At 41.6% G+C, this 17,571-nt stretch overlaps 1 protein-coding gene across 8 annotated transcripts; it reads right to left on the minus strand.

Moving 5' to 3' along the window:
* Positions 1–502: 502 nt before the first annotated feature.
* bdnf (brain-derived neurotrophic factor) lies at positions 503–15,442 on the minus strand. 8 transcript variants are annotated; one of them, XM_079339171.1, is made up of 2 exons: positions 15,216–15,442; positions 503–1,684 (listed from the first exon to the last, which is right to left on the minus strand). In XM_079339171.1, the coding sequence occupies exon 2, from the start codon at positions 1,661–1,663 to the stop codon at positions 854–856; it is 810 nt and encodes a 269-aa protein (XP_079195297.1). In that variant the 5' UTR covers positions 1,664–1,684; positions 15,216–15,442; the 3' UTR covers positions 503–853. The 8 variants fall into 8 exon arrangements, with proteins under 8 accessions (XP_079195297.1, XP_079195292.1, XP_079195298.1 ...); XM_079339166.1 differs by lacking the exon at positions 15,216–15,442 and adding an exon at positions 14,484–14,874; XM_079339172.1 differs by lacking the exon at positions 15,216–15,442 and adding an exon at positions 14,260–14,350.
* Between the last annotated feature and the right edge of the window lie 2,129 nt (positions 15,443–17,571).

A 17,571-nucleotide genomic window follows, 5' to 3' on the forward strand; every position in this document is an offset into this window, starting at 1 on the left:
GCCTGTCTGCAAAATAAAGTTTTTGCTGCCTGGAAATACACTGTTGAAACTTTACTGACATTGATTTTGTTTTTCAGTTGCCTATAGTCATTTTTATTTCTTCAAATATTTCAGTTTAATATTGCAAACAACTTCACAACATACAAAATGAATAATATTAACCAAGAAACATGTCAATGAATAGATTATATATATATATATATATATATATATATATATATATATATATATGTATATATGTATATATATATATACTTTTTTTTATATATATCTTGTCCTCTGGTGGGGATAAAAAAATAAACAGCAAAGCTTTGACAACAGCACCTTGACATAGTATGTAATTCCAACATTACCTTGAGAAGTTTAGAACAGTAAACAGATAAATTACTTGAGAGGAAGATTGTTTTTCTGCTGAATATGTAAACGGAATGTTTTTTGGTCAGCACTGTATCCTTTTTTGTAAGTGGAGAATTTCTTGATTCACAATTGAAGCAGCATGCAAGCTTTTGAAGATGGAATTGTCCTCTCTCATTCCTTGCCTGTTTGTTTCCCTTCATTTTGTAATTCTTGGCAACATAAACAAATCACAATGTCTTGAGGAATGTAATATAGTAATTTAAACTGGGCGCAAATGACTGATCAGATTTTTTTTAATTGTTTACAAGGTCATGAATATGTTCAATAAATAGACTGTAGTATCACTTTTACTGTATAAACTTCATCTTTTTTTACATGCAGTCCATAAAATTTTCATTTGACGGAATAATTTACCCTGTTATGTATATATACAAATAGATATTTTCTCTTTATTCTCTTTTTTAAACTCTTCAATAAAATCTATACATTTTATACACTATCTCCCTCTTTTAATGGTCAATGTGCATACACATGAAGTGTCTATCCTTATAAACCGCCAGCCAATCTTCTTTTTGCTATCCATGGTAAGCGCTCGCACGTAGGACTGGGTTGTCCTGCATTGGGAATTATAATGCCGCTTGTCTATTCCTCTGCAGCCCTCCTTTGTGTACCCCATGGGGTTGCATTTGGTCTCATAAAAGTATTGCTTCAGTTGGCCATTGGGGACAGGGACTTTTTCCATGACGGTAACTGTCTGCCCAGACATGTCTATTGCCGTCTTTTTATCCACAGCTGTCACCCACTGGCTAATACTGTCACACACACTGAGCTCTCCGCGCCGGGAAGGATCTGAGTGTCGCCGTACCCTCATGGACATATTAGCGGCATCCAGATAGTTTTTGTATTCCTCCAGGAGAAAGAGCAACGGCGGCTCCAAAGGCACTTGGTTGCTGATCATCACCCGCGAGTCGTACAGGTCGACATCCTTGGGGTCTGCCGTGACCAAAGAGGACGGGCCCCCACCTCCCTGGCTCTTATCGGCCCCCTGTCCCAGCTGCGCCGCCTCCCCCTCCACTTCCAGCAGCTCCTCTATCACTTGCTCAAATGTGTCTGTGAGCGAGGGCAGCTCCTTGCGCTGGCCCGGCCCACCGCCACTCTGAGGAGTCCCGTGGCCTCGTATGGCCGTTGCAGCAGCACCCAAGTAGCCTTCTGTCCGATGGCTCCGCATGCCCATCGCGTCTCTCAGGGGCGCAGCTCTCATGCAACTGAAGTATGAAATAACCATAGTAAGGAACAGGATGGTCATCACTCTTCTAACCTGGTGGAACTGTAAAGACATGGACAGAAAAGAAGAGGGAGACAGAGGGGAGAGAGAGAACAAGGCGGTTAATCAAAGAGCATTTTCTATTTTATTTGTTTATTTTTGATCCACTATGCACCATGTAAGCCTCCCCTCTTATTTACACCCTCTACTCTTTTTGTGCACGCCAAAGAGGGAGCCAGTAGCTTTGAAATAATCATAAACTGATTTTTATGAGACTGATTTTGGCGCTGTGTCATCACCAGTGTTTTCAAATTGTTTGCAAACTGTTATCATTCTGTTCCTATGTGATGTCTGGCTTACATTTCTATTTGTTGGCAGCGAAGCACAAAAGCTGTGCCGAGCATCAGAGAGATCGCATATTACAAAAGATAAGATCACGCGAATGGATGACACTACATCCTTACAGGCTTGCTATTATTTGTGAGTGTTTTTTTTTTCCACTGCTCTGTTAAACTACATAGTTTAATTCTAGCATGGGAGAAGATTTGTAGTGTAATAATGGCTTAACCAGTCAGTCATCCCTCACAACATGAATCATTGTGTGCTCTTATCTCCTCTCCTTAAATGTTTAAGCTGTGTATACAATTTGACAGTTTTAATAGCCTTAAAATGCACGTTTATTAGGGTCAGTCATTTCCTGGGGGGTTGGATTTTGTCATTTATTGAGAATAAAACGGACACGTGGTTGCGTTTGATGGCATCAACCACGTGAGGGTCAACTGTGTACCAGCAATGTTTGAACAGGCCATGCATGTGTTGACAGAAGGATATGATTTGTTTGAAGAGTTCATGTTTTACTGTTTGACCATATCATTAACCCTGCTAACAAACTCACCATTGTCCACCTCCGACATAGCTAACACTCACTGACTGACTGAAAGGGGAATGTTTGTTTGTGTCAGCGCTGACAAACACTGGAGCTGCAGTATTATTATTATTTTATTTAAAAAAAACAGGTCTGTGCTGTTGAACTGGTCTGATATTCAACCATACAGACATGAAGAAGATTAAGGTACAATGTTTGTTTTCCGCAGGTCGAGGGGCAAGAGTGCTTCAGGATGTGGAAACTAAACGACAGGAAGAAGTGTAGTCCCATCCACTCCTGACAACAACTCACGAGATAAGCAAAGATCTGCCAGGGAGGGTGGAGCACCAAGACAGGTGGAGTGGAAATACTGAACTGGAAAATCGCATGAGCATCGCTTACCTTTAAGAAGCTCTAAGACGCAGAGCAAATCAATGCATCTGTGGACATCCAAGCAGAAAATAAAAGCAGCCGTAATGAAAAGAAAAATCTAGATCTTGCGTTCCACAGGGGACTAATTTAAAGATAGCCCGACCAAGGCTTTGACTGCACTCTGCACGTCTCAAACTTCATACAGGAAAACATGACGCACAAACACACGTGCTCCTGTCCGTAACAGAGCAGACACGGGCACCTTTACAGGAGGGAGGAGCCAAAATCCCAACCTTAAAAGCATTTGTATCATTCTTAATTGGTATCTGGGGCCGTGGCTGCAATTAACCAACACCACGGTGACTGCCATAGAGATATGTTGTCTAAAAATAAATGTACTGGGAGTCTCACAGTCTCTATTCAGAATATCACATCCTTCTTCTTAATGAGCCACTCATTCCCTAAGCTCAGTGACGCGCTCCTCCTGAGTGTGTGAGTTAAGGGGAGGGCATGAGGAGGGGCTGGTGCATGTGCATGTTGGCAGGGAGGGAAGTGGGTATATTTCCTCTTCCCAATTAAAACAACAATGAGGCAAAAAGCCAAGAAAAAGGGGATTTTTTTTGTTGCTTTGTCCATTAATAAAAGCTATTTAATATTTAAAGTCTAACTTAATAAGGTTTATTTTTTAATAATTTTGTTCCAATAAGAAGGAATTTCTGTGAGGCTTCCCAGAAACAGAAAACCACGTAGGTTTACGGGATGGAGGCCAGTCACGAGCCCTTATGTGTAGGATGCATTTAGGCTGATATTATTATCAGCATCACGCTCAAATGGTTCCACTTCCACATGACGGAAATGAAGGGAGAGGGCTGATTGCTGTTAGGCGTCAAACTTCATGCTGGAAATGGTGCAGACGTGGAGTGCTGCATCTTCCGTAACAGACCACAGGGGTAATATTGCAGTAGCAGGGGGTGGAGAGAGTGCCAGCGTCATTTCGCAGCATAACAACCACAGATGACGTCTCTTCCAGGTCTCCATAGGGGAGAGAATGGAGGGAAGGAGGGTGGTGGGGGGGTTGCTGGGGGTAATGCCACTCAACAGTGTGCAATTGCGTGCCATTCCCCTGGGTACCCTCACACCGGGAACAACAAATGATTTTATTTCTATCTCTGTGATTTCCTGTTTCCATCAGGACAATCAATATGGCTTATGCTCTCAATCAACATCCTGTTAAAATGCGATAAAGCCAATGAATCATTTAATTGCTGTGGGACCGGCGGAGGATCTCTGGCTTATATCTACTGGAGGCTAAATGTGACAACTGATTGGTTTCTGTTGTTTTATACATCCAGTAAGGAAGGTTTTATGTGCACTGCTGGATTTCATAGTTAATGAAAAAGGCGGCTTGTGAGTTAACACAATGAGCATGAATTACAAAACAAGAGAGGAAGTGCCTATGGAGGAATGTGTAAAGGAAAATGAAGTTTTTTCCCCCCTCTGAGCCTCTGAAGCAGCCTTTTGACCGTCTCTTTTGGTTAAATAAATATCTGACAGAGAAGTAGTTTAGCCTGCGCCATCTTTCTACATTGTTTAAAGCATGTTTAAAATTGAATCCAGGCACATTCAACAAATTTATGTTTGAAGGTAAACATAAATCACTTCTGCAATAACTGCTGCTCAAACACGCCTTTATTCATGACAGCACCTCGGGCATAAAAACACTCAGAACAATAGGAGCAGGTGAGTGTGTGGACTCTATCTGCTGTTTGACGTCTCCAGATGACCACCTGTTCATCTGCTTTGAGAGCGCGGCTGTATGGCGGGGATATGTAACTTACCCTGGCGTTTTATTCTTTGTGGCAGGTGGGGATTAAAGTGATAAATGCCTCCTTTGACAGATACCGAAGTTTCTCTAAAGCATGAAAGGACAAGCTTGACTATAGTATTATTTCACATTCAATAAAGTCCCTCCCAACCTCTCTGCACACTTTATAGCTTCATATTCGATAACAGCAGGAGTGATATCTTAGAAGACCGTTATGAAGGAAACTAAAGATCAAACAGGAGAGATGAAAGTGGGAAATATGCAATCACATTTGAATAGAAATGCATGACCTACAGCTACATTTGTTCTCTGCATCCTCATGGGCATCCGTCTTTGTTCAACTCCTCAAGATCAGTGTCGGCGAAAGCTATTTACAGTACCCAGCAACATGTTTTTTCACTTTCAACATGTCTAGCACACAATGTCAAATGTTCATCGAGAAGAGACAAAAAAAAAGCTATCGCAACACATGATATCAACATTTTTTAACCGAAAGGACCCCTTCTGTGCCACAATGCAGCACTTTTGAAAAAAGGCAGCTTGAGTTTTCTGCAGTAATGGCTGACACATGTGGAAGCCTGCTGCTTTAAGATCTGTTTTCAATCTGACACAGTTTCAAAGCATGTTTAGTAATAGATGAGCATCACAGAGGGATTATACCTGGCCTCTAGGCCAACCCGGTCCACTGTCTCAGAAAGAACAGCATTCAAAGAGCTGCTGAGTGATCTATGCTATCAAACCAGACAAAGCCTCTCCCCACAAACAGTGTGAAGTGGTGGAAAACTAAGAAATTGCTGCAAAAACATTTAAAATACGGTAAAAATCATGGCCAACTATATGTAAAGCCATATAATCGTTATTTTTAATGTCTATCAAAACTTATTTTATCATTGTTTTCCAAACTGTAATAATAGGTAGCAGTTATAGAATAATGATAAATAACAACTCAATAGTTTTTTTCAACATAAAACTAACTTGAAAGCATTATAGCCAACTGAACTTCAGCTCCAGGTAAAAAAAAAAAAAAAAGGCTGCAGTTCCTGGCTTTGGACATTGGAGGGCGCGTGAGACCGTGGAATGAGAGCTTCTTTTCTTTTTCCCTCCCTGAATCTTCCTCCTAACTCTTTCCCTCCCTTCTGTGAAACTAGATAGAAAGATAGATAGATAAAAACATGGACAGATAGAAACAAAGTTTCCCAGGACGCACAACCAGCTTTTGTGCGTAAATAGCCAACAACACAGCTATACAGTCAATATAAACGGTTTTGAGTGTCAATTCTCTATAGAAATTTGGACCACATTTTTGGAAAATACACCATAAATTGAAAATTAAATCATCATATAACCAGTCGTTTTTTCCCCCCACTGCTATCCCCGGTCGGGTTCTTGCACTATATATGTTCACATGTCACGAATGAGCCAGTTTTCCACCGCTCTATAAACGGGGTTTCATTTCTACCCGCCAGGAATTTGAAGTTATTTAGTATGAACACTCACAACAGCGAGAAGTAGACCCAACAGTGTATGTTGGCCGCCGTCGCTGGGCGTCTAGGTCTCGGGTTTCCTATAAAGTCTTAATGAGTTCATCAAAGTTTTTCCTTCTCCAAAACAACCAAAAAACAACTGTGAGGGTATTAAGTTGTCGATGAAGAGTCAGTGCAGTGGTTTAGATATGTAAATACGAAACACATTTGACTTAGTTTGTGGATATATTCAAAAGCATTAAAAGTTGCCGTAAAATCGTGGCTGGATTGTTTCCCACTCACAACATTAAAGAGAAATAGTACTAGGCTATTAAGAAGTCCCGTCCCTCAGGCTAAATGTAATGTAATGGACGAAGTGTATATTCTTCTCTAGATTACATCTACTGAGCTCGTGCTCTCCATTGGAAACCCAATCAACATAATAACTCCGTTTTTTTATTAATGAACGTGAGGATAATGTTACACATATCTCATCTCTCGGGCTGCGGCGCTGTCTATTCGCAGGAGAACTGGACTTGATCAAGCTACTTTTAGATCCCCCCCCCCCACACACACACACACACACACACTCACTCACTCCCCAACATCTCTCTCTATCTCTATCTCTCTCTCTCTCACACACACACACACACACACACACACATACACACACACAGACATACACACACACACACACACCCCAACATCTCACACACGTACACACTTACAAACTCACACTTGTATTTTTTTCTCAAAACGCATCAAACGAACCTTCCAAGTGCTTAAAATAACTTGTCGAAAAGCAAACAAACACATACCTTTCACTGCCCAGTCGTAAAACAGACCATTCAACAGGACAGTAGTGTCATCTGGGATGTTTTGGACAACTCCCAGAGTAATTTTACTTTCGCGATATTTCCCTCTCTGTGTGCTCTCCCCCGACCAGCTTCAGCAGATCTCTTCAGCTTTGGAGCAAATAGATTAAATTATTGATGGTGGAAATTGCATGGCTGCTGAGGTAATGCACTCCCATGGCTGCGCGGCTCCTGTTGAGATGGTCTGAAACTGAAGTTGTCGCATGCTGAAACGCTGCAGCGGCAGCAGCAGCACCGCGGGAGGAGGAGGAGGAGGAGGAGGAGAATGGGAGACCTCTGGAGCTGAAATGAGGAGCCTCTTTGCAACTACAGTAACTTTACTACACAATGACGCTGCAACATGTGACCTGCCGCTGGCTGACTGGTCGCCACCAAACTCCTGTTTAAACAGCCCCGAGGCGGAACTATTAATGCGCTTTCCGTGTGCTTCTGTTTGTCCGCATACCGTGCTGCCTGCATCCACACCATAATGTCTGGCGATAAATAAAGCACAAGCCAAGCCTCTCCTCTTCCGTATTTCGCTCACTGAGGCAAAGAGAGGTTCTTTTTTCCCCTTCTTTTCTGTTTGAAGGTTTTGCGTAACAGTGCGTCTCCACCAAGTCGTGATACACTGCGAGCCATTTCTAGATGGCCTATTTATGTAAAATTAGATATTCAGAGATGTAAAAATAAGCACTTCTTGTACAGGTGAGCAGAGAGTGAGGTGGCTGGGTGATTTGTTATAAAAGCGATTTAAGAAAAAAGGCTGTTTGAGTCTATTAAACATATTTCTGATTGCATTTGACCTTAATCCATATTAGGCAACACGAGCCATCCTTAATCTTGTTGAAAATATAAAATACTCATAATCTTATAAGATGTGTAACATGGAGTCATTCCTTTTGTAAAAAAACAAAACAAAACCCTCCCCTAAACATAAGACAAACCATGTCTGTGCTGTAAAATGTGGATTGTTAGAATAATTGGAATGCAGCAGACAGTGGGGGCTAACAAAGATGTGAACTTATTGCAACAATTCTGCTTCTCCTTGCTTTTTAAAGTGAGCCATCTCCACAACAGATGGATGACTCCCCTGCAAGTGCTCTGCAGTGTAGTAACCAGCTTTCACGGGTTATTATTACCAAATATCAGCAAAACAAATGTACTTTACTGATGTACACAGAGCTTAAACTTAGAGAATGAAATCAATTGCTTCTTGATACTCTGTTTTGAACAATTCTGTTTTATACAGCTGAATTCCAAATACAATTATCCGAGGAGCCGAAACCTTTCACTGGGTGATGGAGTTTTGGAAAATCCACCTCTGATGAATACAGGAGTGAGCATAATGGGGGAATGGTAGCTCATTATCCTTGTGAGTTGGCCCTGGTCCAGTGCAAAGATTTATTGTGATGTGTTTGCTGAATTGCCATCATGATTCCTTCCTGCACGAGCCCATGAGCTGCAGAACTCTTGTTTGGCATGTAGCAGTATGGGAGTGGATGCTCACACCTGCTTAATGAGTCACTCCCACCTCCAACACACCCGGGGACATGCCAAGATAGATATAGCCCTCCCCGAAGGCTCACAGGAGGTGAGGGCAAACTCTGGATGACAAACAGTTGCATCAGCAATCACTGAGCGACATGACTCCAAAGAGTTTGAAAAAATGCAAACTTCACAAGGGGGCTGCTCCGAACAAGTAATTCATAAATAAATCACATGGCATCTCATTAGAAGAAAAAAACAACAACAACAACACCGTCCCTCTCATTTGTGCAAATACAACACAACTGAAGTCTGTAGCTTTAATGACTTAACATCTGAATTAAATATGATATATGTAGTGACTGGGGGTTATGGTAGCTGTTGAATATTTTTGACAAGTTTTATTCAGGTAAAAAGGAATATTTACATTATCGACATGTTTAAGACAACCAGGGGTAGTTTTGAAAATGACTTCATTTGCTAATTTATCGGAATTTAGGCATTAGATTTCTATAGGTTTATGATTTCCTGACATAGCACCAACTAACTTTGAACTATCTGAGGTAATGTGATGAACCATTTTATCTTTCAGGTGACTAATTTCTACAGGTGTTTGTCACCCTATATAGTCAAGGCTTGGCACATAGGATTTGCAGAAAAAGTCGGGTTTGTTTGGCAGAAAGGTGAAGAAATAATCCCGAGCAACTGAAAACACAACAGACTTGTATAACCTTTCAAGGCTTGTGTTGTCAAACGTGGCATCTTGCAGACAGAGCCATACTGGCCAAAGCTTCACTAAACAAGTCGAATTATGGCTGCTTATGCAAGAGAGGAACTATGTTACATGAAGGAAATGACATTCCGTAAAATGTCATTTGCACTGGGAATAAAGGCAGGTGATGGGGGTATTTCCATCACAGAGAAATTGTGTTCCTCCTCGACAGGTGAACACGTCAGCTGAGAAAACATTTGTGAATATTGTCTGATGACGTCAAAGGAGATGAGGGCAGGCTGGAGAACAACACAGAGAAACAGGTACACCCGATTCTCGGCCTTTTTTTAATCACATGCTGAAAGGAATTAATGCCATCTCTCCTGTGATGACAATAACCTTTATTGTAGTCATGAGGCAGACACAGAATAGCAGTCTCCTAAGCTCCATATGTACTCCCGCCCTGTACATCCTCCTACAGCTGACACATTATGTCTATATGGCATAGACAGCAAATTACTCCACAGCCTATTAAACCTCTCTTTGTCTATCAGTCGCTTTTCTTAGCTTATGCCCCCCCCCCCTCCCCCCCCAATTCCAATATACCACAGCATCAATAACCTTTGCATGGTTCACTGCTGAGGGAAAACAAACTAATCATGCCACAAAATACTCGGAAAAGCGGAAATATGTGTCAACAGACTGAAAAGGCAAAAGGCTCAAACATATGAGGCTATAGAAAAGTATATCAGCAGCTTGATATGTATATGTATCCTGTTTATTATAAAATACCCTGTCTGCATATGCAAACTCTAATTATTATCAGCCTCCTCTTTTGTTTTACAACACAAGAGACACCAATTTGATCCCCTGTAATAAAGCAACGTTTTTTTTTTCACAAGAATTAATGTTTAATGACATTGGGAAGTTGCTCGGCTTTAGTGATGTGCTGCATGTTCACACGCTCACAGGGACTTGAATGGTTCGCAGGCATGGTCTAACAGTTCCGTAGGCGCATACACACGCACACACAGTCGCGCGCCTGCTAACAAACGGCGTCATGAATCGTTGTAGTCCCGCAGTGGTCCGACATATAAGACGTCTTTATACACTTTGTATTAATAACTTATCGTGGGCAACATGACTGCCAAATCACAACCACGACACGGTGACGAATGACTGATAATTAAATGTTCCGAATCAGATTCGAACTTGTTTAAACAAGCCTGCTAATTGGATGAAGGTGTTGGTGATTGAGGTGATGGTGGCGGTGACTAAAGCAGCAGCAGCAGCAGCAGCAGCGGCGGCGACAGGCGATGTAGCCAACATTTCCATAATGATTAAGATGATTAATATTTGCTCTAAATATAACGATCTACCCGCCTAACGATGAGTCAAGATTTCTGAAGCCAAAAATAATCGATATCCTATTTATAATTCATATCAAAACATTATCGGACAGAAAAATAGACATGTTATTAGCCTACATTTTATGAATGAACACGTTGACACAAAGAGCGAAAGCACAATCCGAAATCGAGTTTTATTAGAAAAAAAAAAGTAACATGTTTAAGTAAATTTTGAATGTTCTTAATATAAAAACCGATTTTGCCGAATCCCTTTAAGCCCCAAAAGTGCACCATGTTGGTGGCAAAGGAAAAGCGACACAAGATTTAAAAAAAAACATTTACACAATAGAAATATATAATTTTTGCTGTCCTTATCGCTGCAAAAGGCATTTAATGCCCACCGACAAAAAACAGGCCTATACCAAAAGAATTTCATTTTTTGCAATGCAAAACCTACCATCAGGTTTGTTATTGACGCCCACCCCAACTCTGCAGAGCTGAGAGTGCAGAGAGAGAGACACACACACAGAGTATGAGAAAGAGAGAGAGAGAGAGAGAGAGAGAGAGAGAGAGAGAGAGAGAGAGAGAGAGAGAGAGAGAGAGGGGAGATTCTCGGTAAAGATAACACGCGGAGACGCACGCACACAGTCCGAGCGCACGCAGGCGCACGCCCGCACACAAACACACGCAGCCCCATTTATGGACTGATCCGCTGACGTACATTGCAGAAAAGTGCTATAAAAAAACCTTCATACATACAAAGTGTGTCGTGCCACCCCACAGACCCCTCCTAACCCGCCTCCGCTCATCCCTCCTCCTCCACCCAACACGCCCACGCCCACACCATAATCCCACGTCTCGATAGAAAAACATAGAAATAAAAATACTGCTACATGGTCAGAAAATAGGCAGACAAAAGATTATATTAAGAAAAAAAACCCGGAAAAGATGGTGCAATAAAACCTCCCTTGAGTAATCTGAGAACAAAGGGCCAAATAGGCTATGAATTTTAAGTATCACAAATGTTTCGACCTGACATAATCTGAAATACCTATCGTTTCGTTTGACAAATTATTGACTTATTTTTATTGTTACAATAAACGGATCTGTGCTATTGATGAGCCGGAAACGTGGCTTGCGACGCAGCCTTTATTAAAGGAGCCTTTTATGAATGCCGGGCAGACCGATAAGTTAAATGATCTAGTTTGGTTTCAGTGTCATATAAATTTAACACTTATAGGCTGGTACATGCAGAAAGCAATCTGTGCGCATTAGTCCGCAGGGGTAAAAAAAAAAAAAAAAAAAGACCCAACAGCGAAAGGGGAAAAAACACATAATTAAAATTAAATTATATATTTACTGGAGTCACTGTTTTATGTGAAAATACACACTACAAGAAGAGTAATGATAAAACAGGACTGACTGTGGGCGTCGGGGCTTTTCTCCCCTTGCAGCTGTTTTGCAATTGCTTCATATTGGACCAGAAATCTTAAAGCTTTGAAAAAAAGAAGACGAAAGGGAGTGAGTGAGAGATGTAGAAAGAAAGAGGAAACAGACTATCCACGGCTTCGGTGGAGACGATTTTTTTTAGGGCTACAAGTCCTCCACGAGAGCAGAGAAATAAAATCCTAGAGTGATTATATTTAAAATTTAACCACCTGACGTGACAGATTTTGACGCGTGCCTCAATTTGTCACAAAAAAAGGAAAGCGAAAAGAAACCGCTGCTTCCCCAACAATTGCATATCTAGCCATCTTATCTCTCTCCATCACATTCAGCCATAACATCTGTCAGTGGATGCACTTTGACCACGCCCATCGTTATTGTAATTTTACACGGGAATAATAGAACAATTTGTATAGACTACTACTGTAAAAGACACTCACATTGGCAAAGCCGGCGAATTACACGAGTCAGAGCCATTAAGAATTAATTCATCTTTTTTTCTACATTATTCATCCGTAGCCCGCGTTTGACAGGTCGGCACAGAGCCGTGTACGGACAAAAGAGGGGGGTAGGGTAGCAGGTGAAGTGAAAAGCACCTTATGAATGAAACCGTGAAGCGGTCGTAGTAAAAACACAAGTGATTTGATGGCGATGACGGGAGAGGGGGAGGGGGAGGAGGGGAGGAGGGAGGGAGGGAGGAAGAAGGGGCTGGTGGGGGTAAAGAGTAGGGCTATTTTTGGTCGATAACAAAATCCAGAGGGTTTGAAATCAAGACAAAACATGAATGCAGCAGACCAAACATATATATAAACGTGCAAAAAATAAATAAATACATAGATAGATGAATCAGATTAAAGACTATAGAGCCTTTTTCCGGACTATTTTATGACATGCACCAGCTTCAGTTCGTGCAGACTGGAAGCATCACTGCAGCGTCTTAAGTCCCATATTGGGAGCATGATTAGGCACAACGCAACGATTACGCAAATTATGTTGCAGCAGCCAGTGTTCGGAAACTCCAAAAGCCGTAGCCCATCTGTAAAATCCCTAAGCACGAAAACGAGTCCAAATTTAAACATCTCACATGACCTGCACGCGTAAATATTTTATAAACAGCCTCAAACTCCAATTTTATAGATCTAAAAAAGAATAAAGATAGATGCCTACGAGATATGCTATTGGTCACCTGGCTCGGATTACATTTCGGAGTTATTTCGGTCACTGAAGCCCACAATGATCACACACTGCCAGGGCGAAGAAGCCGTAGTTTTTTTTTTGTTTTTTTTTTTTTAAAGCCGAAGTTCTTTACAGAAAAGCCCGTAAAGACGACAGGAACAAAAGAGTGACATAAAAACAATGGATTGTGCTCTTACCTTTACAAGGGGCTGACAACCACTATGTGCGTGGTTAGATCTCCGCGACCAAGACTTGCATGTCCCAAAGTTTAACGCAGTGTGGGGGGGCTTATAGGTACCGAGAATATGCTGCTAAAAAGACCAGGCGACCCTAACATTTTAACTTTCACAATGCTCTAGAAAAAAAAGACATCATTAAAGCACGAGCTCTTTTAATAGCAAGCGCTTTCCCTCTTTTCCTGTTTAAATTGCTTCTTTTGTCTCTCTTTAGAAATCCCGTTTAATTTCCGTTTACAGACCACAGGCTCCCTCAGAATAAGCTTACCAAAAGTTGAAAAAACAATCCCAGGTTTGGCAAAGGGGGGCTGGGGAAAAGAGAGAAAGAGAGTTGGCGTCCACTCGGCGTTTTAGTCCATGCACGACTCCGGTGCCTCTGTCCAACGTGCTGAAAGCATAACACCGCCAGAGGAACTATGAAGGGCCAAGAAAATATCTATATACTTTTGTTTGAGTGCCCACTTTAAACTGCTTTTTTTACTCGGCTGCTTCCCTGCGTCTTGTCACGTGTATTTCCCCCCTCCTTGCCAAACCAGTCCTGTTAATATTTGATCACATGTTGGTCGGACATTTCCTTCCAGATAACAGCACCTATATCACAAACGCCGGTTCTATTCTGTGTATTAGTCGCCTCCACTCTCACGCCAAATTATTAACCACCGATACTGAGCCCAATTGCGCTTACCGCTTATGACAAGTGTCACAGGTAAAGTGGCACATGTTGCTTTAACGGCACAATAAAAGGAACATACATACATGCATAAAATATAAATCCTTCACTGCCACAGCACCTCCAACACATCTACATCTCATCCACACGTTGCGCGCAGACACAATGTAATATGTCCTTACCTCGCTCACTGTACCGGCATATCCTGAGCCGAGAAATGCCACACAATCTCTTTTCACACAAGCTTTGTCAACATCAGCCTCATCAGACATGGGTCTCGATACTGAGTTTCTCAAGTAGCCACTGAGTCCAACCCTTCCAGCAATGCGTTGCCAGACTAAATAGCAAGCACGACTATTTACTGGTAATCATTCTTCATATGCTATGTGTTTCCATTGCTACTTACCATGTTCCCCTACGCTGTCCTGGAGATAGAAGTGTCTTAATATCCACTCACTCCAACAGATGCTGGTAGGTAATGTGTCTTGTTTGAAGTCATCATATGAGAACTTCTGCTGTGCTCAGTAGATCGCCCACCACTTCGCTGACTTATGAATCTAATAACCCTTTGCAATATCGGCGTGCTTAAACTCTCTTAGGCAACACCTTGGTGGCTCTACAGTAAGGACAAATATCAACAAGCCGGGCTTGTCAGAAAAGCTTGTACAGATATACGTAACACCCTCGCCCGGACAACGCCATTAGGGGTCTTACGTGATTGAAATAAGCGACGGCAATCCAAGTTTATGTGGAGACTAGTCCCTGACTGATGCTTCGTTTACTGCCTCAAATCTTTTGAATCCGCATTGAGCCACAATGACAGCGAAATCAAACTTCTGAGACATATCAATATTCACGTGTTTGTGTTATAGACCGTTAACTCCCCCTTTGGCTATGGGCCATAGGCCTATTACGCACATGCACAACTGGTCATTTTGATTTTTCCAATACGGACTGTGCACATCCAGGTCGCATAATTTAACGCAAAGAAAATAGCAACATTAATAGCGCTTCTGTTTTTGCCTGTCAACTTTTTTGAGGAACTTGTTGCTGCACAAAAAATAAATAAAAATAAAACACCCCTCCTCTTGTTTTTGTTTTTGTTTGCTGTACCAAACATTCTATAGGCTATACTTACATTGTCCAATTCTGTTCAAGTGCTGGGTTTTTTTCTTTCGCGGAAAGATATAAATCAAAAAGTTAATCCACGTCTTCCAGAGGAGTAATCACACCAAGAGAAGCGATCAGACTGTATTCAAGCCAGGTGTGATACTTCGATCAGGAAATATCTGGAAGTTCAAAGTCAAAATCTGTTTTCAGTAAAATTCCATCAGTTGCACTGCCAACACTCAGCCATCTGATTGTTATGCAGTGACGAAGCACTGTGCTTGCAAGCGGAGCCCCAAATGTACGAAGTAACATGAGTAATAGGTGATATTTGTCTGACTCTTTGCCAGCATCCCAAAACTTTCACGAGTGTTCTTGAGAAAGTGTCAATTTTGTGGTATAATTGACTTTTTTTGTCATAGTTTATGGAAATCACGCAGCATGGATGGCGCGTTTTTGGAACTTGTAGGCGTGCTTCTGCAACGAGACAATGGCACCAACAATTAATGTGACAAATCCACAAAACAAAAAAAGCTTCTCATCAAAGTGTTTCGGTTACTCGATGACATCCAGACCTCTAAACGTGAATCATGGGTTTTAATGGGAGGCAACAACATCCTTTCTGCATCATACGTGTGATGAAAAATGGCGCAGATTGAACAATTTAATCTGCAGCTTTTTTAAGATTTAAAAAAAAAAAATCTGTGTTGTCAGTGTCACTTGTCAATATTGTACCACCAAACTTGTGACTCATTCAGAAGTCTTTTCTTGGCAGACTAAGTTGAGTCTAATTTAGTCTGACTACGCATGTACTCAGTCATCTTGCTTGCAGAGGTGGCCAAAAAACAAACCAAAAAGAACCCCAAACTTATTTTCTTTGCAGTTAATGTCTGCACATTTCTGTCTCAAAAACACAAGATGGCATAATCAGATTAGGTAAGAGTTCTATAGCCATTATTTGCAAGGGAAGTTGTACTTTTTGTTCATGGACAGTGCAGGCAACAAGTGGTACACTTGTTGCCTTTGCTTGAGTCACAGCTTATTATCCTTGAACTCAACCTTCTCTAATTGTAGGCTTTTACGCACACTGGCAACTCTTGAGACATAGCACATAAAGAGAGAGAGGACTCATATCAGCTTGGCATGGACATCTTATTGGGGATGAACAACTCCCCTCATCCGCATCACATGATTAAATGATTAGGATGCAAGTGTCCCGCCACCTCTCGTGCTCCTACCATCATCCTACTCCTGGTTGATTCCTGACGTGGTAACTTGACTTGCTCCTACTTATGATGTTGTTAACACTTCCTCTGCTCCCACAGCTTTTTTTTTTTTTCACAGACTCTGTTACTGACTCATGCTAGTCCCTTTCCCACTATCCATGCCCTCCCCCGCACTCCTCACCACAATATCTTATGGCTCAGTCCGAGGTCATAGATCAATCACTTCATCCCCCCTGGGCTGCATATGACTGCATGACATTTGCTCTACGATCTGCCAAGATACTTCACCTCTTTTGAGCTCACACTTGCAACTTTGAAGCGTTTGAGCAGGATGCATTTTGGCAAAGGGAGTGTTATTAAAATGTGAAGCCAACAGGCTGCCATTGGATAAACATGGAGACAAATGTGCACCATTCCATATCTTTGTGGCCTGCAAAGAAAGCCTTAGAAAGGTATAGAAATTGATATTAATAGTGTACAAAGCAGTGAAGATGTATGATGCCATTATTGAAGCAGGAAGAGCCACGGTAACACATTACTGTGTGTTTTGTGAACCATCTTTTCTTCTAAACTTTTATGTTGTTATTTAATCCACGGGTTCCTGTATAAAACCCAGAATAAATCCCAGCTCCATCTTTTTATCAGACAACAGTACAAAATTCATCAGAACTGTATTGTTCAAACCATTTCTAACACTGCAGTCATTACACTTCCCTGTTTACATCCGCTAATCACATTCGGGCCCTGTCTGGTCTCAGGAATCATTACGAAAGTGTAGAGTGCCAGCCTAAAATTTTGAGTCCATCAGCACTTTCCTCCCCCTCACCGTAATGACAACTATTAAGCAAAGATGGATCCAGTCGGGGCTACGTGTATCATTACTCTGTCTCAATCTTTGTTCCATAAATATTGATAACAAGAGCCCCACGTCATGAGTTACTAGTACCTGCAGTTAAAAATAGAAGGCCGGCTGATGGCAGGTTATCTCTTATTGTCAGATCCCTGTTCGTCTGTACCTCTTTGTATCTACAGGATGTTGATCAGTGGGACAAGCACAGAGCAGACAGAAAAAAATACTAAGATTACACACTACTTTGCAGGAAAAGTAAACAGCCACATGCATCTGTTAACATAAAATACAATTTACGCTTCTTTTCTTAA

The sequence above is a fragment of the Symphodus melops genome, assembly GCF_947650265.1.
Source record: "Symphodus melops genome assembly, chromosome: 3".
In the NCBI taxonomy this organism is placed as follows: domain Eukaryota; kingdom Metazoa; phylum Chordata; class Actinopteri; order Labriformes; family Labridae; genus Symphodus; species Symphodus melops.

Excerpts from the sequence above, each read along its gene's own strand:
- bdnf (XM_079339172.1), bottom strand. The coding sequence starts at position 14,349 with ATGTCTGATGAGGCTGATGTTGACAAAGCTTGTGTGAAAAGAGATTGT. Across the intron at positions 1,685-14,259 it reads ATGCCGGTACAGTGAGCGAG|TTCCACCAGGTTAGAAGAGT; the intron begins GTAAGGACATAT and ends ATGTCTTTACAG.